This window comes from Sus scrofa, chromosome 17 (genome assembly GCF_054392235.1).
Source record: "Sus scrofa isolate SSC_HxYL_T2T_F1_AM1 chromosome 17, Sscrofa_HxYL_maternal_Yorkshire_Landrace_v2.0, whole genome shotgun sequence".
Taxonomy (NCBI): domain Eukaryota; kingdom Metazoa; phylum Chordata; class Mammalia; order Artiodactyla; family Suidae; genus Sus; species Sus scrofa.
This window is the reverse complement of record NC_139399.1, coordinates 49,550,275-49,576,450: the sequence shown is the minus strand read 5'-3', so window position 1 is coordinate 49,576,450 and position 26,176 is coordinate 49,550,275. Positions and strand designations below refer to the sequence as shown.

Sequence of the window (26,176 nt, the reverse complement as noted above, 5' to 3'; positions counted from 1 at the left end):
CCGCCATATGGCACAGGAGCGGCCCTAGGAAAGGCAAAAAAGACAAAAAGACAAAAAAAAAAAAAAAAAAAAGAAGAATCCTATTCAAATTTATTGATCCATCATGTCCCAGGCTGAACACAGAAGCTTTTTTATGAATGCCTATTAATAACTCCATGGAAAGCATTGAGTTGAAATTTCTAATGTCCCTGCATTTGTTGATGAGCCTAAGTCTTAATGCTTTCAATTCACCATTGCATTAACCACCATTTCTCAGGGCATACCCTGTGATGCCTCCATACACCCTGTGGAAAAATAGTTTATCACAGAGTACTTAACTTAGAATCTGAAAATCAGTGTTTAAATGCTTCTGTCACCATTTACCGATCACGTGACCTTGAATATGCTACTTAAACTGAGCTTCAGTTTCTTCACGTGCAAACTGGGACCAACAGCGGTCTAATCACTGCACCGAGGTAAGGGTCACAGGTAGCACGTGGGAAATTATCTAAATCTGTAAATAGTTTCAAATAACATGTTTATTCGAGGCTTGGCCCAGAGTTATTTACAACCAGAGAGGAGCCGGTTGTCTGGTCTGCTTCCTAGCCCGAATCATGGCACTAAGCCAGCAAATAACCTGGTAAGTAAGGACCGTATGGGAGTCCTGGGGCACACATGGAATCCGGAGGCGTGCTCGGGATCCGGATGCATCAGCACGTGTCTAGGGGGCAGGCAAACCCCTCCCCCATCGCATATCTCTTTTGCTCCGGTCAAATTAGGACAAGGAGGGAGCCATCACCAAACTCTCTTCCTTTTGTCTGTCCCCACGAAGGAGACTAGACCTAAACAGGATTCCACAGGCATTCCAATCCTGATTAGCAGGGTGTAGAAACCAGTTGCATTGCCTGCCACGGGACTAGGCATCTGGGATAATTGTCAGTGCCCTCTTTTGCCCCTACTCCAAGAAAACAGATTGCTAAATCATTGTCAATACACCCATCTGATGAAATTAGGCCCATGGGGCCACTAGGGTTAATAGGGTGAATCCAGGAATGCACACGGAGGCCTTCGTTGGCAGAGAAGCACAGAACCCAGGTCTCTGTCTAAACAGCTCAAGCTTTTTCTTTGAAAAAGACAGGCTAGAGAAAAGACCTGCCATTTCTGGGAAGGTTCCTTATTCAAATTAGAGCTAGTGGAGCTCCTGCTGCAATGCAGTGGGCGAAGAATCCAACAGCAACAGGTAGCGTACCTGAGGATCTAGCATTGCTGCAGCTGTGACATAGGTTGCAGCTACAGCTCAGATTCATTCCCTGGGCAGGGAACTTCCATACACTGTGAGTGTGGCCATAAAAAATTTAAAAAACAAAACCAAAAACTATAGAGCTAGTGACATCAATATTTACATTGCTAAGGAAAGTAGGACTCTGACACTTGCTCCGTGTCACTTTTTTTTATGTTACCTTCTAAGTGGATATTTATCTTTTATAATTTGGATTCTCTACTCCTCCATCCCAACACTGTTTAAAAAAAAAAAAAAAAAACTGCATAAATAGGTATTAGGTGCATTTACTTGTGACACTCTTAGAGTTAAACAGAAAAGTGCCAGGAGTTCCCGTTGTGGCTCAGTGGACATGAATCCAATTAGTATCCATGGGAACTCGGGTTCGATCCCAGGCCTCACTCAGGTGGGTTAAGGATCTGGTGTTGCTGAGCTGTGGTGTAGGTCACAGACATGGTTTGGATCCTACATTGCTGTGGCTGTGGTGTAGGCAGGCAGTTGTAGCTCCAGTTCGACCCTTAGCCTGGGAACTTCCATATGCCTCAGGTGCAGCCCTAAAAAAAAGCAAAACAAACAAACAACAACAACAACAAAAACCCAGAAAAGTGGCAGAGAGAGAGAAAAATAAAGGACACAGCAACCACCAAACAAGAGTTCTTTATTTAAGAACTAAATGCTAAGAACACAGATATTCTAAAGAAGAGACAGATAATTAAGAAACAGAGTTTTGGAGTTCCCATTGTGGCTCAGTGGTCACGAACCTGACTGGTATCCATGAGGATGCAGGTTCAATCCTGGCCTTGCTCAGGGGGTTAAGGATCTGGCATTGCTGTGAGCCATGGAGTAGCTCACAGATGCAGCTGGGAGCTGGCCTTGCTATGGCTGTGGTGTAGGCTGGCAGCTATAGCTCCAATTTGACCCCTACCCTGGGAACTTCCATGTGCCACAAGTGCAGCCCTAAAAATAAAAATAATAATAAAGAAATAGAGTTTTCGGTTTTTTTCTAAACAGGATTTTGATCATGAAAATTAATGATTCAAACCTCTAATGCAGGAGTGCACAAAAATCTAGAAAAATGCAATGCATATTTTATCTCTTACCTGAATTACCTGAGAACCCTAAAACATTCTCTTGAAGAGATATCAAGATTCAAATTGTGCAAAGAAACGGTACCCATTAGTGTTTAAACCATAAAACCAATACCTGGCTTACACATGATAAAATAAAAATAAAGCACATAAAATAACGTGCAGTTCATAGAATTCAAAGAAAATCGGGATGGGTGTGCCCTGGTGGCCTAGTGGTTAATGATCCAGCATTGTCACTGCCATCTTTTGGGTGGCTGCTGTGGCATGGGTTCAGTCCCTGGCCCAGGAACTTCCACTTGCTGCAGGCATGGCAAAAAAAAGAAAAAAAGCAAGCAAACAAACAAAAAAACCTGTATCCATAGTGTTTCACCCACAAAACCAGTACCTGGCTTATGCATGCTAAGAACAAAATAAAGATAAAGCACATAAACTAAGAGCATTCAAAGAAAATCAGGGTAAAAGAAAGGCAATTAGGACAGGAGAGATGCCGCTAAGCATCCTTGCTCTGACAGTGTCCAGGGCGAGCCTGGGTGACGGCGGCAGCTCCGAAGGCACAGGGCCGTCACTGATGGGAGGGATAAAGTGTGATATCTCTCACGGCCACCAGGTTAGCGGAGGCTCGGATGAAAGTCCCAGAATTAAAACTGAGGTAGTTTTCCGTGAGGAAGGTTCTCCTTGAAAGCATGGCCAGCATGTGGTTGAGTCGGGACCTGATCCCAGCCAAGTGGAACTGCCGCTCTTTGTTTAAGTTTCTGAACGAGTCTCTGAAGCACAGATCCAAGTGGGGGGTGCTCCAGTACTTGGGGTGTCCCGGCGTGACGAGGTCCGTGGCTCTGAGGGAAGCCGGGGGGCTGCCGGAGCTGCCCACGGAGCCTTGGGACGACAGAGAGGAGGAGGAAGACCGCGAGCTGGAGGACCCCGACACAGACATCTTCGACACCGGCGACCCTTCTTTGGACGGGACTCCCTGCGAGAAGAGGCCACCCTCCTCCGTGTCGGTCTGGGTCGTGGCCGACGTGGACCGGACCGCAGTTTGGGAGCTCGCCACCCTGGTGCCAACCGTGGTCTGGGTGCCAGCACAAGCTGTGGCTGCGCTGGCTTGGGTGCCCGTGTCACTCGTGCTCACTGCTGGCGTCCCCTCGCCTGGCTCCGTCTGCGTGGCGGCATCGGTCGCCCTCCTGCTGTCTGGCCTGTCCCTGTGGCTGCTGAAGTAGTCGTCCTCACTGATGGTGGAGGACTCGGCGTCCCCGCGCCTGGCCTCTGCCCGGTCCTCCTTGCACCCCGGCTCGGCCTTCCTGGGGGTGCTCGAGAGCCTGGCCAGCCGCAGCCGCAGCAGGTTGCCCAGCGTGAGCTCCTTGGACGGTGGTTTCTGGTCAATGAGGTGGTCAAACTTGCCACTGATCTGGAAGTTGGACAGGAGTTTGGCGCTGATGGGCTCTGACTGTGCGTACAGGATCCGGAACTCCAGGTCAAAGTGTTCGACCACTTGGCCAGACAGAATGACCAAGTTGCTGCTGTTTAATTTGCCATCTGTCCAGGTGAAACTTAAGGAATAAAAACAAACAAACAGAAGCTGGTAAGGATGAGGAATCTTTGTTTACTTCTTGTCAACCTGAATACAAAGCCTGGACAACCCAGTCGCAACTCTGGTGACAGCACACCTATCATTTAGTGTGTATTCAACTAGTCCAGACACAGAATATAACATAGGTACGTGTTAACATAAAATAAAAAGGCTGGAGTTCCCGTTGTGGCACAGCGGAAATGAATCCGACAAGGAAGCATAAGGTTGCGAGTTCAATCCCTGGCCTCACTCAGTGGGTTAGGGATCTGGCGTTGCTGTGGCTCTGGCGTAGGCCGGCAGCTGCAGCTCTGATTAGACCCCTAGCCTGGGAACCTCCACATGCTGCAGGTGCAGCCCTAAAAAGCAAAACGAAAAGGCCCCTGTTGGAGTTCCCCGGTGGCTCAGTGGGTTAAGGATCTGGCATTGTCACTGCTGTAGCGTAGGTCTGATCCCTGACCTGGGAACTTAATGCCATGGGTCTGGCCAAAAATTAAGAACGTTTTTTAAAAAAGGCCACTGTTTACCAGGCTAAAATTCACAATTCCAGTTGTTAAAAACTGGAAAGGACTCCTAAAGCATTTAGGCCAGTGCCCTATGTGAGAAGTGAGGAAGCTGCCTAGTGACATCACAGTTGGAAGCAGTGACAGGGCCTAGACTAGGCCGCTGTCCCTAAGAACCACAAAGGCAGAGCTCCTTGCTCTCTTCCACTATGCTGCCATTTTCACAAAGGGGGACAGGACTGTCATTCTAACCCCACCACCCCTGCACAGAAAGCTTTCCTTTCTGCCCCCTCTCCAATCACAGTGGTGGTGGGCAGGTGACCCAGGCTGGCCAGAGAATCCTATCCCCTAGGATGCAGGGATCCACTCAGGGCAGGCCAAGGAGAGCCAATGAGAGCCAAGGAATTTTACTTTTTTTTTGAGGGCCACACCCACGGCATATGGAGGTTCCCAGGCTAGGGGTCTAATCAGAGCTGTAGCTGGCCTACACCAGAGCCACAGCAACATGGGATCCGAGCCGTGTCTGCCACCTACACCACAGCTCACAGCAACGCCAAATCCTTTACCCACTGAGCAAGGCCAGGGATCAAACCTGGGTCCTCATGGATACTAGTCGGGTTTGTCACCACTGAACCACAATGGGAATGCCAATGAGAGCCAAGTAATTTTTCAAGGACTGATACCAGTGCAGAGAGAAAGAAAGTCTCTTTGGGAGATAGTTACTAAAGGCCATGTGACTAAGCTGGATCTCTGCCTGCAAATGGAGAGCCTGACTGAGAATAAAGATCAATTTGAGAGAAGCAGAGCCAGAAGACAGTGTTCTAATAAATGCATGGCCTCGAGGTCAAGGGGAGCTGAAAACCAACTGTACCTTTCTACACTTTCAAGTTATGTGAGCCAATAAGTTCCATTTTTGCATAAAGTAGTTTGAGTTAGCATCCTACATTTGCAGTCACCTCACTGATAACAGAAATTTGTATGAAGCGGAGGGTATTTTACATAAGATATCATAAAACACAGTAGTAATTCTGTCTTTTGCAACCAAGAACCTGGGCTGATGCAAATGCACCTTGACAACTGCCTTCAGAGTCTGAGAAGAAAGATTATTTTGTGTGTGGGGTGCCTGTGTGTATTCTCTTTTTATGGCCCCACCTGCGGGCATATGAAAGTTCCCGGGCTAGGAGCCGAATCAGAGCTGCATCTGGGACCTAGGCCACAGCCATTACAACACAGGATCTGAGCTCCACCTGCGACCTACACTGCAGCTTGCGGCAATGCCGGATCTTTAACCCACTGAGCGACGGATACCAGAGATTGAACTCACATCCTCGTGGAGAGTATGTTGGGTCCTTAACCCACTGAGCCACAAAGGGAACTCCTAAAGATCCTTCTGAAAATTCTCAGTGAGATCATGTAAACAAGACACCTATCCAACAGCAGATTATAAACCGTCGGGGCTTTAGGCTAGTTTTAACCTGGGCACTTTAGTTTTGGAGACCAGGGGGCAAGAGAGGTGACCCTGCCCTGACTACTTCCCAGAGGAGGAGGCTTTGATTGACCTACTCACACACACGGATACACACATGGTGGAATAAAGGCTCACACGGAGGAGTTCCCGTCGTGGCTCAGCAGGTTAAGAACCTGACTGGTATCCATGAGGATGAGGGTTTGATCCCTGGCCTTGCTCAGTGGGTTAAGGATCTGGAGTTGCCGTGAGCTGTGGTGTGGGTCGCAGTCAGGGCTCGGATTCCATGTGCCATGGCTGTGGCGTAGGCTGGCAGCTGCAGCTCTGATTCGACACCTAGCCTGGGAACCTCCTTATGGTGCATGCAGGTGTGGCTCTAAAAAAAAAAAAAAAAGGTGGGGGGGTTCACATTGAGAAGGAAAAGCAGCTTTTACCTTCCTATAGCATGTTTCATCTAAAAAGTTTAGATTAATACACATGGACCAGTCGGAGACTTACCTGTAGGAGCCTGTGGCCACACGGATGCCATCAATCAGTGTGAACTTTTCATGAACCTTCCCAATAATTTTAGTTCCTGATCTTGCGTAGTAAATATTTCCTGTAATCGTCCGAACTGTCATCAGCTGTTGGCAGGGGAGGAGGAGAAAAAGAAATGAGCAACCAGGGAGCAAATGATAGAGGGCTTAGTTTGCCATTTCCAAAGGTGAGGTGCTCACTGGCAGGTGAGCAGCTCATGGTCACCATTTGGCAACAACACCCACAGTATGGGAGCCAGATGATTCTCAGGACTCAAGTAATGCTACCTCACATTTAGTCCATCTTCTCAAGTGCCCTTTTATTTATTTATTCATCTATCTATTTATTCATTTATCGGCCTACACCACAGCCACAGCAACTCGGGATCCAAGCCACATCTGCAACCTACACCACAGCTCATGGCAATGCCAGATCCTTAACCCACTGAACAAGGGCAGGGATCGAACCTGCATCCTCATAGACTCACTTCCGCTGAGCCACGACGGGAACTTCTCCTTATTGTTATTATTTTTTTGGCGGTGCCCGTGGCAGGTGAAAGTTCCTGGGCCATGGATCAAACTTGAGCCAGTGACAATGCTGAATCCTTAACCACTAGGCCACCAGGGACCTCCTCCTTATATTTATTTTTGAGACACTCCGTTCATGTGGACATGTGCTCTAAAAGAAGACTCACTTTTTTTTTTCTTTGCTTTTTAGGGCCACAGTCGTGCCATATGGAAGTTCCCAGACTAGGGGGTGAATCGGAGTTGCAGCCGCCAGCCTATCCTACAGCCATAGCAAGCGGGATCTGAGCCTCGTCTGTGAGCTACACCACAGCTCACAGCCAACGCTGGATCCTTAACCCACTGAGCAAGGCTGGGGACTGAACCCACATCCTCAGGGAAACGAGCAGGGTTTGTCAACCACGGAGCCACAATGGGAACTCCAAGACATACTTTTTTGGAGGCACGGAGCAACAGAACCCAAGAAATGACTTTGAAACAAAATGTGGCAGATAAAAAGCATCCAAATAGATACCGTTTTGACAAAGGCATAAGGAAACTAAGGTGATTTTTCTCCTCCTCTTTGGCTTGAGAGCTTTGCTCATGAATGGCAGTCCGTCCACAGTTACACCCCCACCGCCATGGGCACGGAGAACAGGCACAGAGAACGGCCATCTCTCACAGGAACTTGAGGCGGAAACACTCGACACACGTGGCGTAATGAGCAATGTCCCTTCTCCCACAAAGACATATTTACCAAAAAGGTGCCCTGGTAATGCACCGGGGCCATCTATTGCAGGTGTCTGCATCATTATCCTTGCAAAATGATGCACATAAATGTATACACAATGGTATGCAAAATACTAAGCCAATCTGCATTCTTTGGAGCAGATCAGTACTTGTGTATCTTTAGCACTCTTCAATGAAATGTTTAAGATTTTTGTTCAATTCTCTCATTCATTCCACAAAGAAATGCCCCTACCAGGGCATTAAGACAACAGAGATCTAAGGCCTGCTCCTTATCTTCAAGGACTAGGAGAGAGGAAGGTAATTTCAAAACTGTAGCAAGACATAACACCATCTGAAGAAGCAAAAATCTGTATCTACACAAAAACATGTGTACAAATATATTCACAGCAACTTTATTCATAATAGTAAAGAACTGGAAAATACCCTAATGTCCTTCAGTGGCTGGATGGTTAAACAACAAGCGCTCAACCATACCATACGACTCTATTCAGCAAGAAAAAGGAACTACTGATATACACAACAATTTGGACAGTTCTCAAGGGCCTGAATCTCAAGGGCGTAATGCGAGTGAAAAAAGCCCAATTCAAAAGGTCCCATATCAGGAGTTCCGGCTATGGTGCAATGGGATTGGTGGTGTCTTGGGAGCACGGGGATGCAGGTTTGATCCCCGGCTCGGGACAGTGGGTTAGGGATCCAGCGTTGCTACAGCTGTGCCTTGGGCTGCAACTGAGGCTTAGATCTGATTCCTGGCCCGGGAACTCCATATGCACGGAGCAGCCAAAAAAAAAAAAAAAGTTCCATGTCAATTTCCTAGTTTTGCTATTGTGGTGTAAGTTATATAAGGTGTAACTATTGGGAGAAACCGGGTGAAGGATACATGGATGAAGGAAACGGGTGAAGGAAACCTCTGGCGCTATCTTTGCCACTTCTATGAATCTATCACTATTTCAAAATAAAAGCAAAAGACAAAACAAAAAAACTGTAGCATAACATAACATCTTTTCTGCAGAATTCTTACCAAAATGCCTAATGTGAATTTAACCATGAGGAAATATCAGACAAACCAAATTCTACAGAATGCTGGCTAACAGTCTTCAAAAGCAACAAGACCCTAAAAGACAAAGACAGAGAGAGCAAGAGTTCCAGAGGAGAGGAATCTAAGGAGAAATGACAACTAAATATAATATATGATTTCTGATTGGATCCTGGACAAGGCAAAAAGGCTATTTGTGGAATGATTAGTGAAATTTATTAGGTCTGGTAGTTCCCGCTGTGGCGTAGTGGAAACGAAGCCAACTAGGAACCATGAGGTTGAGGGTTCGATCCCTGGCCTTGCTCAGTGTGTTAAGGATCTGGTGTTGCTGTGGGCTGTGTATGGTGTAGATCGCAGATATGGCTCGGATCCTGAATTGCTGTGGCTGTGGCCTAGGCTCGAAGCTGTAGGTCTGATTCGACCCCTAGCCTGGGAACCTTCATATGCCATGGGTGTGGCCCTAAAAAAAGCAAAAAAAAAAAAAAAATTAGGTCTATAGTATTACATCAAGTTTTCTGATTTTGAAATTTGTACTGAAGTTTGTAGGATGTTACATTTAGAGAATTTGGGCAAAGGATATTCAGGGATGCCTTATATTATTTTTTTGTAACTCCTTTATAAACCAAATTATTTCAAAATGAAAATTAATTTTTTAAACAATCCAGAAACTTCCATAGCAGTGCACATGGAGCTGGGAGAGAAAGGCTTCCTGGGTGATTCCTGAGCAGAACCTCAAAGGATCAACATAAAAATAACAAGCATAAAAAACAACAAGGTTCTACACACAAGGAACTATGATAAACCATAATGGAAAAGAATATTTTTAAAAAGTATATCTATGTATAAGTGAAACACGTTACTGTACAGCAGAAATTAGTGCATTATAAATCGACTACATGTCAATTTAGAAAAAAAGAGCAGGAGTTCCCATTGTGGCTTAATGGTAACAAACCCTAGTATCCATGAGGATGCGGGTTTGATCCCTGGGCTGGCTCAGTGGGTTAAGGATCCAGCATTGCCATGAGCAGCAGCATAGATCACAGATGCGGCTCAGATCTGGCATTTCTGTGGCTGTGGTGTAGGCAGCTGCAGCTCTGACTCCACCCCTAGCCTAGGAACTTCCATATGCCATAGGTGTAGCCCTAAATAGACAAAAAAAAAAAAAAAAAAAAGAAAAGAAAAGAAAAAAAGAGCATAAGAATAAGCATAAAGAACATCATTATGGGCAGTTGTCAGTGTGGTTTAGTGCATCTTTCCCCTGGGTGCTTATCTAATGCTGTGCAGCCTCTGTGATTGTGGCCAAAGCACTTTTGAGCGCCTGCACACAAATGTGTGACCAAGCTCCTGAGGACACCCAACATTCTGGAGCAGGCACAGCACCAGAGCAAAGAAGTCTCCCCCTAGGGGAGGGTGCAGACCCACCAGCACAGACGGGCCTTCCTGAGAGAAGCCTGGGGAAGATGGTGCTTCTCGAGGAAGAAGTTAAGAACGTGGGCGAGGCCCAAGGTGCAGCCCTCCTCTTGACCCTTCCCAGACTATCCGGACACCCATGAAGGCAGCAACCGACAGTCAGCAACTGAGTCAGCAAATCCTCCCAGATTTCTGCTGAGTGGATGAATCAGAGCCAATCACTGGTGGCCAGACTCCTCTGTGATTTCCTGCTGCTAACACTCAGCCTCAATTACAGCAAGAGCACCTTGCAATTAAACATTGACACCTTCAATTTCCTCACCAGGCCCTATAGCAGAGCAGGCAGGGACTGATCATGTGGCTAGATGACGATGCACTTTTCCAAGCCCAACCTGTGTTTTCCTTGCGTCCACTTGATCTCACCTTTTTTTCTTTTTGGTCTTTTCTAGGGCCACACCTGCGGCATATGGAGGTTCCCAGGCTAGGGGTCCAATCGGAGCTGTAGCTGCCAGCCTACACCAGAGCCACAGCAACGTGGGATCCGAGCTGCATCTGTGACCTACACCACAGCTCACGGCCACGCCGGATCCTTAACCCACTGAGCGAGGCCAGGGACCAAACCCACAACCTTATGGTTCCTATTCGGATTTGTTAACCACTGAGCCATGCGGGAACTCCTCGATCTCACTTTTTTGACTGACTGTTGGGTCACGTGGCTGGCAGTTTCATTTGGGCTCTGAGTTCCAATCCCACCTCCGCTGTGAATTTGCTTTGTAGCACTGTTGACAAGTTAGTAGCTACCTCCCTAAACCCCATCCTCAGCTTCCTCATTAAGGACAGCAACCACCAAGAGCTCTGTGGGAAAAGCTCGACAGCCCAAATTTCGTAAAGCAAATTGCTTGATAATAACAAGGCGGTAAGTCCACGTCCCCTGTGCAGTAATCGATGGTACCAAAGCCCAACGTCTTTGCTCACTTAGCTCACAGCTTTATTTCTGGTACCTGGGACAGGGAGTGGCTCAGAGGAGGTGCTCACATAGGTGACAAAGTTGATCAACTAAGGTGATGGAACAAGTTGGTGAATTAAGTTCCAAAGCTCTTTAAGTTGCTGAACTCATTTTTAAAGAGGCAATGGTGGGGAGTTCCCTGGTGGTCTAAGGGTGAGGACTTGGGGCTTGCACTGCTGCAGCCTGGGTTCAATCTCTGGTCTGGGCATCGAAATCCCACATCAAGCGGCTACCTGCCACAGCCAAAAGAAAAAAAAAGTGAAGGGGGTAACAAATGATATTTTTCTTGCCTCTTTCGACTGAAGAGAACAAGCTAGCGAAGTTATATAACCTCACGCTTAAATTCTTAAGCTCAAATTACTTTCATGTTCAGAGCAAAGGACATCAAAAGTCTAATTTTATAATAATGAGAAATGAGAGGCAGCCTGTGACAGTGATTAAGAACACTGGGCTGGAGGCAGGTTGACAGATGGAGAAACCCCATCCCACTGCTTTCTCGTGGCTGACACTCAGTTCTCAGTGTCACCACCTCCCGATCTGAAACACGGGGATAATGGCACTGATCTGACCGGGCTGCTCTGAGGATCAAGTTGCATGACATTGTCAAGAGCCAAGGACCGTGCCAAGGACAAAGCAGGACTCCATAAACGGTGGTCGTTACGATTAAAATTGGAATCGACCAGGAGTGCTGTGGTCAAAAGCAGCAGCTTCCAAGGCAGCCTCTTGCCATCAACAGACAAGCTCCCCATTAAGAGGCAGCGAGGCGTGAGGGAGAGGCTAAGGTCTGAACCTGACTCGGTCCCCTCCTTGCTGTGAGACTTCAGACCAACGACTTTGCTCACGGCCCCAGGTCCCTCCCTTGCAATGGGGAGCCACCGCCAACGGCCGTGCAGGTCAGGGATGCTCAGTCATTATTGGTTGATTGTGGTGAAGCCAGAGACAGTGTAACACGAACCTTTTCCTGCTCAGGATGAACCTTCAGATCCATGCACATATCCAAAAACTGAGAGAGCAGAGCCTGGTCCAGAAGGATGTAGACAGCAACTCCCTGTTTCCGAGAGATCTCCTGCAGGTCTCGGAAGATGTCGATGTCGGTGAAAACATCCATCACCACTGCAATCACCTAGGGCAGGAGGCAGAGGGAAGAGCCAGCTGTCAGCCCACGAGGACACCACCTCACAGCTTGCTGTGCGGACTCTGGACCCCGTCTCAGAGCTGGGAATGGATCCTCATCCTCCATTAGCCTGCCTTCCTTGTCCTTGTGCAGGATCCGTTTTCCCCTCACCATGGACTCCTGTCCATTTCCAACAACACTCAGGCCACTATCCTACACATCTTTTCCTTCTTAGGGCCACATCCACGGCATATGGAAGTTCCTGGGCCAGGGTCTGAATCAGAGCTGTAGCTGCCGACCTACACGACAGCCACAGCAACACCAGATCCGAGTTCTATCACAGCTTGCAGCAACGCCAGATCCTTAACCCACTGAGCAAGGCCAGGGATCAAAACTGCATCTTTACAACAGAGACAACGTTGGGTCCTTCACCTGCTGAACCACAGTGAGAACGCCCATCCTACAAATATTGACTTGACTCAGCTAACCCTCCCAACTGGCCTCCAGTCACTCTGCCCTACACTGCAGATTTCTCAAAACCAGCTATTACTTATATCTGGAACCAAATACATGGCACAAATGAAACTTTTCACAGAAAAGAAAATCATGGATTTAGAGAACAGACTCGTGGTTGCCAAGGGGGAGGGGGAGGGAGTGGGATGGACTGGGAATTTGGGGTTAATAAATGCAAACTATTGCCTTTAGAAAGGATAAGCAATGAGATCCTGCTGTATAACACTGGGAACTATATCTAGTCACTTATGATGGAGCAGGATACTGTGAGCAAAAGAATGTATACATGTATGTGTGACTGAGTCACCTTGCTGTACAGTAGAAAATTGATAGAACCTTGTAAACCAGCTATAATGGAAAAAATAAAAATCATTATAAAAAAAAAATTTCTCGGCGTTGCCATCATGGCGCAGTGGAAACAAATCCGACTAGGAACCGTGAGGTTGCAGGTTCAACCCCTAGCCCCTCTCAGCGGGTTAAGGATCTGGTGTCACCATGAGCTGTGGTATAGGTGGCAGACACAGCTCGGATGTGGCGTTGCTGTGGCTGTGGTGTAGGCCGGCAGCTATAGCTCCTATAAGACCCCTAGCCTGGGAACCTCCATATGCCCCAGGAACGGCCCTAAAAAGAAAAAAGACCAAAAAAAAAAAAAATCTAAAACCATGGATTCACCCACTACCTGGACATATACAAACCTGTTCCATTCAACGCTCTTCCTTTATGAAAGCCCTCTCATCTCATGCTTGGCTCAGACCAGCAGGCTACCTAGGTCCTGTGGCTAACCCGCTACCCTCATAGACATGCAGCATGCTGTCCATAAAACAGATATGTAAAACCTTAGCCTTTCCGAGCCCCCTTTCTAGGTGTCGGATTTTGGATAATACGACTTTCTGTTATGATCTAGAAAGGGCCGCCTCTCCGCCACCAACTGAGGGCTTGAAACTGATCAAACTGGGCAAGCTGATGCTCCCAACTCCTGCCTCCGTTGCTGGACAGCCCACTTTCGTGATGTCGACCCCTCCAGCAATCAGGATCTAATCAAATGGCTTCCAGAGCACCAGCCTCTCCCTGTAAAAGATGGTCTCTGAAGGCCTCGGGGATCTGCCTGCAGCGCAAGTCGACAACAGGAACATGGAAATATGCCCCGGGCGTGGATCAGTCCTTTCTTCTCTCCAGCCACCTGGCTCTGTGTGTGTCTCCTGGTCAATTTTCCCCGTTCAGCACAGACCACAGCTAAGGGCTGCTTCAGCCATGGGGGCTTGGGCAAGTTACAGCTGCTCTGAAAGTCTGCAAACTAGGTTTGCAGTGAGTGCACGAGACCCCTCCAGTATGTGTTCACTGATTGGACCAGTCCAGAGTTCCAGCCGTCCCGACAATTCAGCACAGGGAGACGTGTGCCAGCTCCCGGGTTTCCTGATAAGAGAGGCAGCTCCAGCAGCAAACCCTCTCATCACATCCTCCGCAGGTCTGAAAGCATGGCTGTCAGCTAACCCTGGCCGGGCTGTGTAGGACAAGCCCCTGTGTGGGGTCAGAGCCGGGGGTGTCACCTTAGGAAACTGCTCCCTGATGCTAAGGTTTAGAGCTCTTTTGCAGGCTGGAGCTGCAAGGTTCCTCCCTCCTCCTAACCTCATAGTAATGACATGAGTCTTGGAGTTCCTGTTGTGGCTCAGCGGGCTAAGAATCTGACTAGTATCCATGAGGCTATGGCTGGGTTCGATCCCTGGCCTCGATTAGTGGGTTAAGGATCCAGAGTTGCCGCAAGCTGTGGTAGGTCGCAGACGCGGTTTGGACCATGTTGTTGTGGCTGTGGTGTAGGCTGGCAGCTGTAGCTCTGATTCGACCCCTAGCCTGGGAACTTCCATATGCCACAGGTTCAACCATAGAAAGGCCAAAAAAAAAACCAAACAAACAAAAAAACAACAACAACAACAAAAAAAACCCCCACAAAGCCCAACAACCCAACATGAGTCTCTTTGAATCCCATTAACTCCTTTTCTGAACGTTAAGGTGATTTATATACAGATCTCACCTCCTCTGTGGAAGCAGAGGCCCTTGAAGGGGATTGATTCAACTGTGTAGCTCCAGAGGGCTCAGGACAATTCCCTTTAAGTATCTGGGTGTCAAAGAAACGTATAGACAGAGAGCCCGTTTTGCTTCTTCCGCTAACACTCCAGAGTCTCATCTACCAGGAGGAGGGACCTTGAAATGCCAGCTCCCAGAGAGTCACTGCTGTGAAGGAACTTGCGAAGAACAATTTATCTCTCTGGCTGCCTCTCCCCTCCCCGCCCCCGTGGTGCTGAAGCCCCAGCTGTGAAGCTATTCTTGGCAAAGGATACGGCTAACACCCGCTGGAAGGAGTGATTTAGAAAATAAGAAGTGCTCTTTCTAAATGGGTGGCAGCTTCAGAAATTGATATCCTCTGATGCATTACTATACATCCTATTTGGAGATGGGTCTAACTAGTAATTCAGGTCGTGTAACTTAGTGGTTAAAAGGCAGAAAGGCCTGGGCACAGATCCCAGCTCTGCAGCTTACTAGCTGTGTGACCTTGGGCAAGTTGCTTAAGCTCTCTGAGCCTCAGGTGCCCCCTCTGGAAGATATGGATAGTAACATCTAGCGCCTGTGTCAAAGAGCTGCTGTGAGGATTAAATGAGACAAAGCATGGAAAGGGCTGAGCTCCAACATGAAATACGCGTTCGGTTACGCAGCCAGCCCCTCTTCAGAGTCTACTGTGGGCTGAACCCTGTTCTAGGCAGAAAGGTGGCTATAAAGAATTCGACAGGAATTCCTGTTGTGGCTCAGCGGTAATGAACCCGACTAGCATCCATGAGGATGTGAGTTCAGTCCCTGGTCTCGCTCAGTGGGTTAAGGATCCGGCGTTGCCGTGAGCTGTGGTGTGGGGTGCAGACGTGGCTCATATGGCTTGATCCCATGCCCATCAAGTGCCCACACAGTCACAGTGGGCGCTGCCTTGTCCCAGCCTATGCTACAAAGAGCCTGCCCACTCTCTAAGGGCTGGAAAGCTCTGCAGGTGGTGGCTTTTGAGTCTCTTCCAGGGTCAAAGCCCATCTGCAATTCAACACATGTTGGTCCTAACATGACTTGTAAAGTGGAAACACCAAGCTGTCAGAGCCTGGATGGCTGGTCTGCCACCCAGTCCCCACATCATTCCCGCTCTTCTCCAGCCACATCTAGAGCAGCCACGCCTGTGCCAAGGCCCACGTCATCATCACAGATGACAAAACCTCAAGCTTTACTTCCCTGTCACTCCAACTATTCCCCCCATGGTTTATACCACAGGACCACGTGGTTACAGGTAGCAGTCTCCAGGGTATTCTGCCCAGACCCGTTTATGTTACTTTTCGCAGAGAACTGGAATCTCTTCCATTTGCCAAAAGCTCTAAAGAGATACCTAGAGATCTGAAAACCCTATTAACTGTCACCTCTGATTTACTTATGAGAAAAGGCATGCAGAGGTTCGCTGATTTGTTCAAGGTGACACACTTAAGAAAATGCAGGAGGGAGAATTTCAGCTTGGTCTGGGCAATCCTAGAGCTACCTATTAAAAAGCGTTAGCTTGAACATCATCCTAAACAAATCCACTGTTCAGCCTTCAGATGACTGAGAGCTTGGAATAGACCCTGAAAGGCTCAGTAAAGTAGTCTATAAAGTATATAAGATCGAGCCCACCACCAAGGATGATCGCCAAGAACACAACTCGCGGAATGAATGCTGGGGAATGAGCTGTGCCCCAGGACAGCAGGGGCTTCCTTCTGCAGGCGGTCTTGCGGACCAACTCCAACTGGACTGAACCAGGAAACCCTGGGAGGCACAGATGCCCTGCGAAAAGGCTGCAGCGTTAGACCTGGACGTGGACACTGGCTCCTTCACTTCCGAGCGCCACACCCTCTGGCAAGTTACTTCCATTCTGCTGGCTTCTACAACATGCCAATAAGCCTACCCACCTCGTAGTGTTTGCAGTGGCTTCAGTCAAGAGGAAAACCCTCACAGGGCAGCGAATCATATTCTCGGTCCTAATTCTGCCACCGTCTCTGGACCAGTCATGCTACCTGACCTTAGCATCCTCAAAAGGGGCCCCTTCGAGCTCTGCTGTCTGACTCACATAAACTGGACGGGCGGGTGGGGCTCTGACCAGGCACATGAGCTGCCTAGAGGGGCCACTCAGGGTGGGTCGCTCCTGCTGTCTATTCCAGCGCTTCCTCTGCCCCAGGCTCCCATCACTCACCCCTTCTCACTGCACCTCAGTTTCTCTACCGTCCCACCCACCGTCACAAAGCAAGGATGTGTGCGCAAGATGCTTGGAATTCCACCCGAGGTCTGCGCACTTGCAGATGCGTCAGCCTGGGGGGGGCGGGGCAACAAGAGCCTGTCCCCTGAACTCCTCACAATGACCACAGGACACCCAGCTCCACTTCCTCCACTTCCCCAGGGGCTCCTGCCTCTTCTGGAGGCCTTCTTGCTTAAAAAAAAAACAAAGAAAAAAGAAAAAAGAAACACCTAGGTTCCCATCTCTGCCCCTTCCCTTCTGCCCTCCCCACTGAGATAATAACTTCACCTAGGTTTTGGTTTATTCTCCCATATTTAACAGCCATAACAAGAACATACGTATATTCACACTCATTTATATTACTAAATAAGTATGTATATGTGTGTGCATATACGAGCTCCTATAATTACATATATGTATCTATGTTCATATCCCCTGCAGACAAAAGGTAGCACATGCTGCCTGTTGTTCTAGGCGAGTGCTGACCAACAGAACCTTCTGAGAGGATGGAAATGGCCCATATCTGTACTGTCCCACACAGCAGCCACTGGCCACAAGCAGCAACTAAATACGTGAAAGATGACTAGTGCAATAGAGGAACTGAATTATTTTATTAAATTTGAAGTCACATAAATTTATTTTTATTTTATTTTATTTTTTTTTTGGTCTTTTTAGGGCCGCTCCCATGGCGTATGGAGGTTCCCAGGTTAGGGGTCCCATAGCAGCTGTAGCTGCCGGCTACACCACAGTCGCAGCAACGCCAGATCCTTAACCCACTGGGCGAGGCCAGGGATCGAACCTGCGACCTCATGGGTGCTAGTTGGGTTTGCTAACTGCCGAGCCACAATCGGAACTCCCTCAAGGCACATAAATTTAAATAGCCGCAGGAGGCTAATGGCTGCCACATTGGTCAGTGCAGTTCTAGCCTCTGCATCACAGAAAACAAATGGTCCTCATCCCTTTCAGAGCTGCCAGGCTCTCCACTGTGCAGAAAGTTCCGTTTATTCACCAACCAGCCAGAGAAGGACGTTTGAGCTTTTCCAGCCTTTTGCTGTTATAATCAGTGCTGCCATAAATAGCTAACTGCATAGGCCTATTCATATTTTTGGCCAGTGTATCTTTGGGACGCATACACAGATGTGGAATTGCTAGGTCAACGGGAAAACACAACTAAAATTTTACTGAATATTGCCAAATTCCCCTCCAGAGGTTCTATTATTTGCATTAGGACTTTTAAAAAGCCAGTATGCCTACTACTTTTTTTTCCTGGGAGAACTTATCCTAGATCCATAAAGGAACCAGACAATAATCTTGCAGCTTCCCTACTGCCTGATGGATGGCGGGTGAAAAGATTAAAGAAGTGAAATGGCAGCGAGAAAATAGAACGGTGGTTGCCAGGGGCTGGGAGGAGGAGGGAATGGGAGTCATTGTTCAAGGGAACAGACGTTCCTCTTGGGAAGATGAGAAAGTTCTGGACCCGGGTGGTGGGGGTGGTTGCCAGTGGAAATGATGAATGTGCTTAATGCCACTGATCATACGCTTTTAAAAGGTGGTCAATTTGGGGAGTTCCCACTGTGGTGCAGTGGGTTAAGAATACAACTGCAGGAGTTCCTGTCATGGCGCAGTGGGTAATGAATCTGACTAGGAACCATGAGGTTGCGGGTTCGGTCCCTGACCTTGCTCAGTGGGTTAAAGATCCGGCGTTGCTGTGAGCTGTGGTGTAGGCTGCAGATGCGGCTCAGATCTCACCTTGCTGTGGCTCTGGCATAGGCCGGCGGCTACAGCTCTAGCCTGGGAACCTCCATATGCCGCGGGAAGTGGCCCTAGAAAAGGCAAAAAGACAAAAACAAAAAAACAAATAAACAACTGCAGTGGCTCAGGTCACTATGGAGCCGTGGTAGGATCCCCAGCCTGGAAACTTCCAGATGCCTCGGGTGTAGCCATAAAAAAAAAAAAAAAAAAAGGATAAATTTTATTACATATATTTTACCACAATTAAAAAGAAAGAAATGAAAAGACAAAAGATTCTGAAATCCTTAATCTGATGCATGGAATTAAAAGGAAGGGACAAAAAGCAGCCACACTTAGTCTGGTAGGTAAGGTGCTTTCTTTGGCTGTGCATACAGCACGTGGAAGTTCCCAGGTCAGGGATCAAACCTGTGCCACAGCAGCGACCTGAGCCGCAGTGGTGGCAATGCCAGATCCTTAACCCACTGAGCACAAGAGAACTCCAGTAACATCATATATTCGTGAAATTTCCTAGGCCAGTGGTTCTCAACCAAGGGCAACTATGCTCTCACACAGGGCATGTGACAATGTCTGGGGACATTTTTTAAAACTATGGTAAAATACATAACGTATAACATAAATTTGCCATCTTAATAACTTCTAAGCGTACAATTCAGCGGCATTAATCACATTCACAGTATCATCAGCCATCACCATTATCTGCTTCCAAAACCTTTTTTATCATCCCCAACAGAAACTCTAACCATTAAAGCAATAACTCCTTCCCCTGACCCCTCTCTCTGGCGGAGACATTTTTGAATTTGGTGACATTTCGCAGCGGGGGTCAGTGCTATTGGCATCAGCTGGGTGGCGCCCAGGGATCTGCGTTCTACAGTGCACAGGACAGCCCCTCAGGACAAAGACTGATTGAGTCAAAAATGTCAAGAGTAGTGAGGTTGAGAAAGCCCGCCCTGGGCTGAAATAGCATCAGGAGCAGGAACTGAGACACCACACAGGTGCTACTGTAACTCAGAGGAGCGTTAAGCAAGATCTGAGAGCCTTATTTGGGATGCATCCACCTGCACGGTGGGGCCTCCGACAGATTCCTCAGCTGCTACTCCTCCGGGCAGGACACTTGTCAACACAATGACAGATTTTACGACTGCTCAGGTTATCAAAAGGAGGCCCAAGGCAACGGCCAAAGTGCCTCCTTGGAACAAAAGCACAAAGGGAAGGGGCAGCTGGAAAGAAGGATGGCTGGAGGCTTGGGGGACCTCCCAGCAGAGAGAGCTTTGCCTGTGAGTTCCCATCCAGCAGCCAGGAACATTCCAGGAGCCATGGCAATGGCACATTGCCAGATGAGGGCCCACAGCACTTCCAGGCAAGGTCCCCACTCCCACCTGACGGCATGGGGGATTCACATGGTAACAGAAACAAAGACGTGAATGACTCATGAGCAAGTACAGTAGTACAGGGAACGATTCCGGAGGACCTGTGTAAGGCGAGACGCCTGTGCAGTTCAACATTCCCCTAGTTCTCACTGTGGCTCAGTGGGATCAGTGACATCGCCGGAGCACTGGGACACAGGTTTGATCCCCAGCCTGGCTCGGTGGGTTAAGGATTTGGCGTTACCACTGTGGCATAGGTCGCAACTACAGCTCAAATCTGATCCCTGGCCCAGGAACTCCATGTGATGCAGGGCAGCCAAAAAAGAAAAAAAAGAAAAAAAGAAAAAAGAACTACTCGTATTTGGAGTTCCCACGTGGCTGTGACATAGGCCTGCAGTTGCAGCTCCAGTTCAACCCCTAGCCTGAAACTTCTATATGCCCCAGGTGCAGTCATAAAAACCCCCAAAAACAAAATTCTCCTAAAAGCAAACATCTCAGTTCTCAAAAAGGCCAAAGGGAGGGAGGAAAGAAGCTCAGAACGGTATTCCTCCAGCTTTGATGAAGTTCACCTGAGCAGCAGGTCAGCCTGTATTCAGAAGCCACACTGTACACAAATCATGTTTTTAGATGCTGTACCTCTCTCAACACAGCAGACCCACGCTCTGAAAGGTGCACAGAAACTGCGCCAGCGTTGGGACTGGCAGGTTCACAGCCCTGGTCACAGCTACCCTGGGGCAAGTCCTTGCTGAGTGGAAAGGCAGGCGGACTCACCTGCTCCGTGATCAAGGGTGCAACCGAGAGGTCTCCGCAGTCCCCACTGAGCACTATTTCGTGCCAGACGCCCTACAAGCCTAAATGGCTCAAACAGGCGCATGCCTCCTGGGCGAGGATGAAACCTACCCCAGAACCACCCGCTGAGGCCACAAAGCCAGGAGTGGACACCGCCGTTTACCAAGTGAGCCTGGCTTCTCGTGCCTGTACCCTGACCGCTTTAGTCTCCTATCTGTGAAGGGCAGATCTGATCCTCTCGTGGTCATTTTTCCTGTTTCTTCCACAGGCCACATGGAAATTAAAAAGTCCAAATCGGAGTTCCCACTTTGGCACAGTGGGTTAAGAACCCGAGGGCAGTGGTTTGGGTCACTGCGGAGGCGCAGGTTCGATCCCTGGCCTGGTGCAGTGGGTTAAGGATCTGGCACGGCTGCAGCCATGGCGTAGGTCACAGCTGTGGCTCAGATTCAGTCCCTGCCCCAGGAACTTCTGTGGTGGGAGGCCCTGTGGAGCGTGAGTGGTCTTGAGCACAGACAGGGAGCCAGGCTGACTTGGGCTCCTGCCCGGATCTGTCCCACTCGAACTGTATCCTGGGCGAGCTACTTAACCTCTCTGCGCCTGGCCCCTTCCTAACTGGAGCCACCTCTTAGGCTTGGGAGGGTTAAGTGAGAGAGTCCAGGTAAAGGGGTTAGCACAGAAACAACCCACTAAAAGCGCTCAATCACTCCATCGAGGGCTTTCACCATCTGAACACAGGCGCAGAACGGCTTCTCATCTCATCCAGAAACAGCCTGAGACCTGCACCTTCACAGTCCTCACTGTCATACGTACTGGACTTCGAAGGATGTGGTCCGAGTGACACAGCCAGTCCTGTGTACACAACACACACCTCTACCCGGAGCAGCAGCACTGGACCAGCCACCAGATTAGCTCTCTAATTCCTGCCTCCTCCATAAGCCTCCGTCCTCCTTATCGTCACAGGGCACAAGGCAAAGCCTGGGGGCTGACAGTGGTTAAGAGATGCTGGGCCTCCGTTCAGTTCCTGGCTTCATCATTCCCTGGCTGCGTGGCCTCCGGGCAACCTCTTGATGCCTCATGTACATCACTTGCCAAATGGAGATAAGAATCACTACCTCTCCTACCTTGGGATTTCTTTGGAACAGTGCCTGGCAGAGAAAGCATTATTAAGTTCATTGGGTTTGTCTTCTAAATAAAAGAGATGGTCTCTGAGAGCTCAAGTTTAGCACGTCTCAACTTCAACGTCCCACCTCATCTCCGCCTCGTCCTCCTCCTGTATTCTAAGTTGGTAGCATGGCTGCCCGCCCAAGCTAAAAACTGTCAACTCTTCCTAGACTGTCTTCTCCTGGGTCTTGGCTACCCTCTCCCCCTCCCTCACTACCTCTCCAGTCCATTGCATGACCAGGTCCCGTCAATTCTGCCTGAAACCCTCCCGCTGCCCAACCCCCAGCCCTGCCTTTGCACAGACCCTCTTCTCATAGGCACATCCCCACGGACCCGCCTTATAACCGTCCTAGACCCCAGGCTGACCCCGCCCCGACCCTCCTCTTTGTGCTCCTACCAGGATTACTGCTCCAGAACACCAATCTGGTCATGCTCCTCGCCTTTTTCTAAACCTTCCATGGCTCCCCATAGCTCCTTCCAGTAGAGCCCAAAGCCCTTGACAGTCTGGCCCCAGTCTCCCCCTTCAGCCTCTCCTCCGATCCTTCATCCCCACATCCTCTCTGCTCCAGCTGAGGAAGCTGGCTGCCTCCGAAAGCGCCAGGTGCTTTCACACTTCTGGGCCAGTCCCTGTCCTCTGGCCTGGCACGCCCCACTCATCCTCTTGGATCCAGGTCCAAGGTCACTGCCACTCCTAAGGCTTTTTTTTTCTTCAGCCTATTGCAACCTCCTCGCTGCTTCCCACCAGCAGGCTGTCACCTCTCAAGTGCAGTCAAGGATCATGTCCTTCACCTCTGGCCCCAGTCCCTGGGGCACAGTGTCTGACACACAGCAAGCCATCTGGCATGTGGCAGAGGCCCTGCAAATATTCATCAGATTTAAAGGTAACATACCACCTTTCTCAGTTAAAATCACCCAGGTTCCTGATTGAAGATATAAGCCTGTAGCTGGATGAGGGCACAGAGCAAGGCAGGAGGTTATAACCAGCAAGAACAAATGCATTACCAAACAAAGAAGTCTGAGCACCAGCCTTGAGCCCCTCCAAAGGCCAGCACGTGAGCTGATGGACAGACTTCCATCTGGTCTCAGCTCCAGTGCCCTTATACAACCACCGACCACGAAAAGCTGGATGTGGGCAAGAGGCTAGAGGGATTCCTTTCTCTCAGGGAGACTCATTGATTACTTGACTCTCAAGTTCCAAGTGCCCAAGTTCTCCCCCTGGAGGTGACCATTGGGAATGCACACCCATCCCCAAGGTAGCCTTTCCCATGGTTTTAATCTTCCCACTGAACCAGCAAGTGTCTGTTGCATCAATCAGAAGGACCCTTGGCACACCCAAAGCACTGCAGGGTTGATAACTGCCAAGCTGGAGCACACACCTATTCCTACAAAGGCAAAGCACTAGCCTACTGTATCCCCACTGCAACCTCACCACCTGGTATCGGGAATACTGGTAAGTTAGGGCTTGTCCTTAGTTTGGCATCTTCAACCTACTTGATGCTATGTAACCACAGTCAGACACACTCAGGTATGAGCCCAACCAGGCCTTACCTTAGGGTGGCCTGGGGCTTTACCTGCGGGGTCTCTGGCACATGGAGACAGCCAAGAAGCTGGGCATTGCCAATCAGCGAGCAAGGTGGCAGTTGAACGTGACTCTGAAGGAAGATGGCTGCTGCTACATCCTACCTGCCCCTCCCACCTTGTGTGCCACACTCTTCCTCCCCCACCCCTCTGTACACAGTGCCCTGCTGCAGGCTCATCCTGGCTGGCAGGGAACCAAAAACCTCCCTCTAGACCACAATACTGGTTACACCAAAACCTACTAGGAAGAGATGACTTAATGTAGGGGTATCCAGGGTTTGGTTTTTTTTTTTTTTTTTTTTTTTGCTTGTTTTTTTCCCAGCCTATGGAAAAGCAAACTCCTTGTCCCACCCGTTTGCTGAAGGAGCAACTTCTCAGGCTAGCAGAAGGGAAAGGGTCAGGGCTCTCACTTGGCCACTCCTGCATGTATCTGCTTTCTACAACACAAGACACATGGAAATGAACAGCGATAATAGATTTCTAATGACCCACAGTTATCTCTGGGGACAATCTCAGTAATTTTCCCCCAGGTTATGTACTTCTTAGGTAATGCTTCTCCTAAGAAGCTCCTGAAAGCCGGATCTACTGTTGGCTGACTGCCAGGACAATCTGGTTTGGTTTTAAACTGAGAGTTGGAACTGGAATGATTTCTGCTCTCCGCCCAGTGAATGTGACTGTTAGGAGTTGGAACTTGGGCACAATTTGCAGTCTTAGGGACCGAGACTCCCCTCCACTCTTCCCTGCCACGAGATCGGGGATCCGAGGGGATACATACAGAGTGGGGCAAGTCGGGAACCCCGGGACCACCGGGCCCGCGCTCCCAGCAGACTTCAGTTTCCCACTGTTGGGGAGGGTGTTCTGTCCGACCGGGGTCCGAGGCGACCCGAAGGGCTGGGCCAGGCCGCTCACCTCTCTCGCCAAGCGGAGCTGCTGGCGCAGCGCGTCCTTGCAGCCATAGGGGCCACCGGCGCCCACGCCGCGGGGCTGGAAGTGCGCCTCGACGCGCGTGGCCCCACGGTAGGCACCCTGATAGAAGGCGGGCCAGCCGAGCTCCAGCAGCGGCGGTTCCAGGTCCGACTGCTCGGGGAAGTAGGTGCCGGACGAGCAGTCGTGCGATGAGCCAAAGGAGTCCTCGGCCCCCGCCGCCGCGCCCTCCTCGCCGGGCCGCTCGGCCGAGCGCAGGATGGTGCGCACCTCGTCTGGATTCAGGAAGCGGCTGAGGCGCTCGCGTCGCAGGAAGGCGGTGAAGGCGTCGGGGCCGCCTGCCACCAGCTCCTCGAGCGCCAGGCGCTGCTCCTCGCTGTACAGCTCGGCTAGGTTGGGCGGCCCGCTCGGCGACAGGCAGGCGGCCGGTAACTCGTCCAGACAGTCGGCCCGCAAAGCCATGGCAGCGCTCGGAATATATCCAGCTCTGGCTAGTGCGGGCGTGTAGCCTCCTTTATAGGCATCTTTGAATCTAACCGGCCCGCGCCATTGGTCGCCCCGCCCCGCCCCGGCTCTCCCATTGGCTGCCTTCTTGTAACGGCGGAGTCCTTACGCAGCGCACGCCGCTGCGGTCCCGCCCCTGATGTGCTATTGGGTGCCCTGCGCCAGGCCCCGCCCCGCAGCCCGGCTCCGCCCCGCAGCCCCGCCTCGTCCGGCGCCTTTGCAAAGGCACGGGTCCGCGTCTCGAGTGCAGGTTTTTCCTCCTGGGTTGCTTAGTGAAATTTAATCTTGGGGACTACGTGTCTGCTCCGAGGTAGCGTTTCTGCTCTGGTCCTGCGGAGGGCCGAGTTCATCACGGTCAACTAGAGAGCGAGTGCCGGGCCTGAGTGGCAGTACTGCCGTGGGCTGTGAGGCAGTCAGGGAGTCCGAAGTGAAGCTGGACAGCCCGGCCCCCCGCCATTCTCGAGCGCCCCCTGCCGCCTGCCCCACAGTGAGGCCCTACAAGGCTCCTGGTGATCTGAAGTATGCACTGCGACAGGAGGCTGGAACCTGGTTAAACCCCACTCTCCAACTACTTTTCACCAGGGCACACTGACCCACTGACCGCGCTTCTCCCGGGCTCTCAGAGGTCGCCTTTATCCCCAACATTTAAATCATTCATTCGTTCATCGATTATGCCTTTGATTATGCCTTCAGATGGCTTTCTCTTCTCTCACCTCATTGTCTTTTGACTGGCAAAACCCCAACCCTCGTTAAACTCCACTCTCCACCTACTTTTCACCTGCATCCAGGCAGCCATACAGTGCTGGGGAAAAGAGATGCAACCATGCTGACCGATCGTGCCTTAAATTCATGTTCTCAAGTGGGCGTTTAAAGTTGCCTACTAGCCCACGTTTCCCTACTTCGCTCTACATTTTCCTCTTTCTTTCTCACTCTTAGAGATTGCTTCCTATTTCACTGAAAAAATAATAGCAGTCAGAGAAGATAGTTCCACGTGTTCCCACTACATCTTCCTACCTGTTTGCATCTCTGCCCACATACTGGGACTTCTGTCACTGGGGATGAACAGTCCCTGAGCCTCCCCAACACCAGTTCCTCC

At 49.8% G+C, this 26,176-nt stretch overlaps 1 protein-coding gene across 2 annotated transcripts; it reads right to left on the bottom strand.

Moving 5' to 3' along the window:
- Window positions 1–1,899: 1,899 nt before the first annotated feature.
- On the bottom strand, window positions 1,900–25,065 carry FAM83D (family with sequence similarity 83 member D). 2 transcript variants are annotated; one of them, XM_085003884.1, is made up of 5 exons: window positions 24,424–25,065; window positions 14,750–14,833; window positions 12,049–12,216; window positions 6,374–6,498; window positions 1,900–3,890 (listed from the first exon to the last, which is right to left on the bottom strand). In XM_085003884.1, the coding sequence occupies exons 1-5, from the start codon at window positions 25,036–25,038 to the stop codon at window positions 2,909–2,911; spliced, it is 1,974 nt and encodes a 657-aa protein (XP_084860010.1). In that variant the 5' UTR covers window positions 25,039–25,065; the 3' UTR covers window positions 1,900–2,908. The 2 variants fall into 2 exon arrangements, with proteins under 2 accessions (XP_084860010.1, XP_020933485.2); XM_021077826.2 differs by lacking the exon at window positions 14,750–14,833 and having other exon boundaries at window positions 24,562–25,065.
- Between the last annotated feature and the right edge of the window lie 1,111 nt (window positions 25,066–26,176).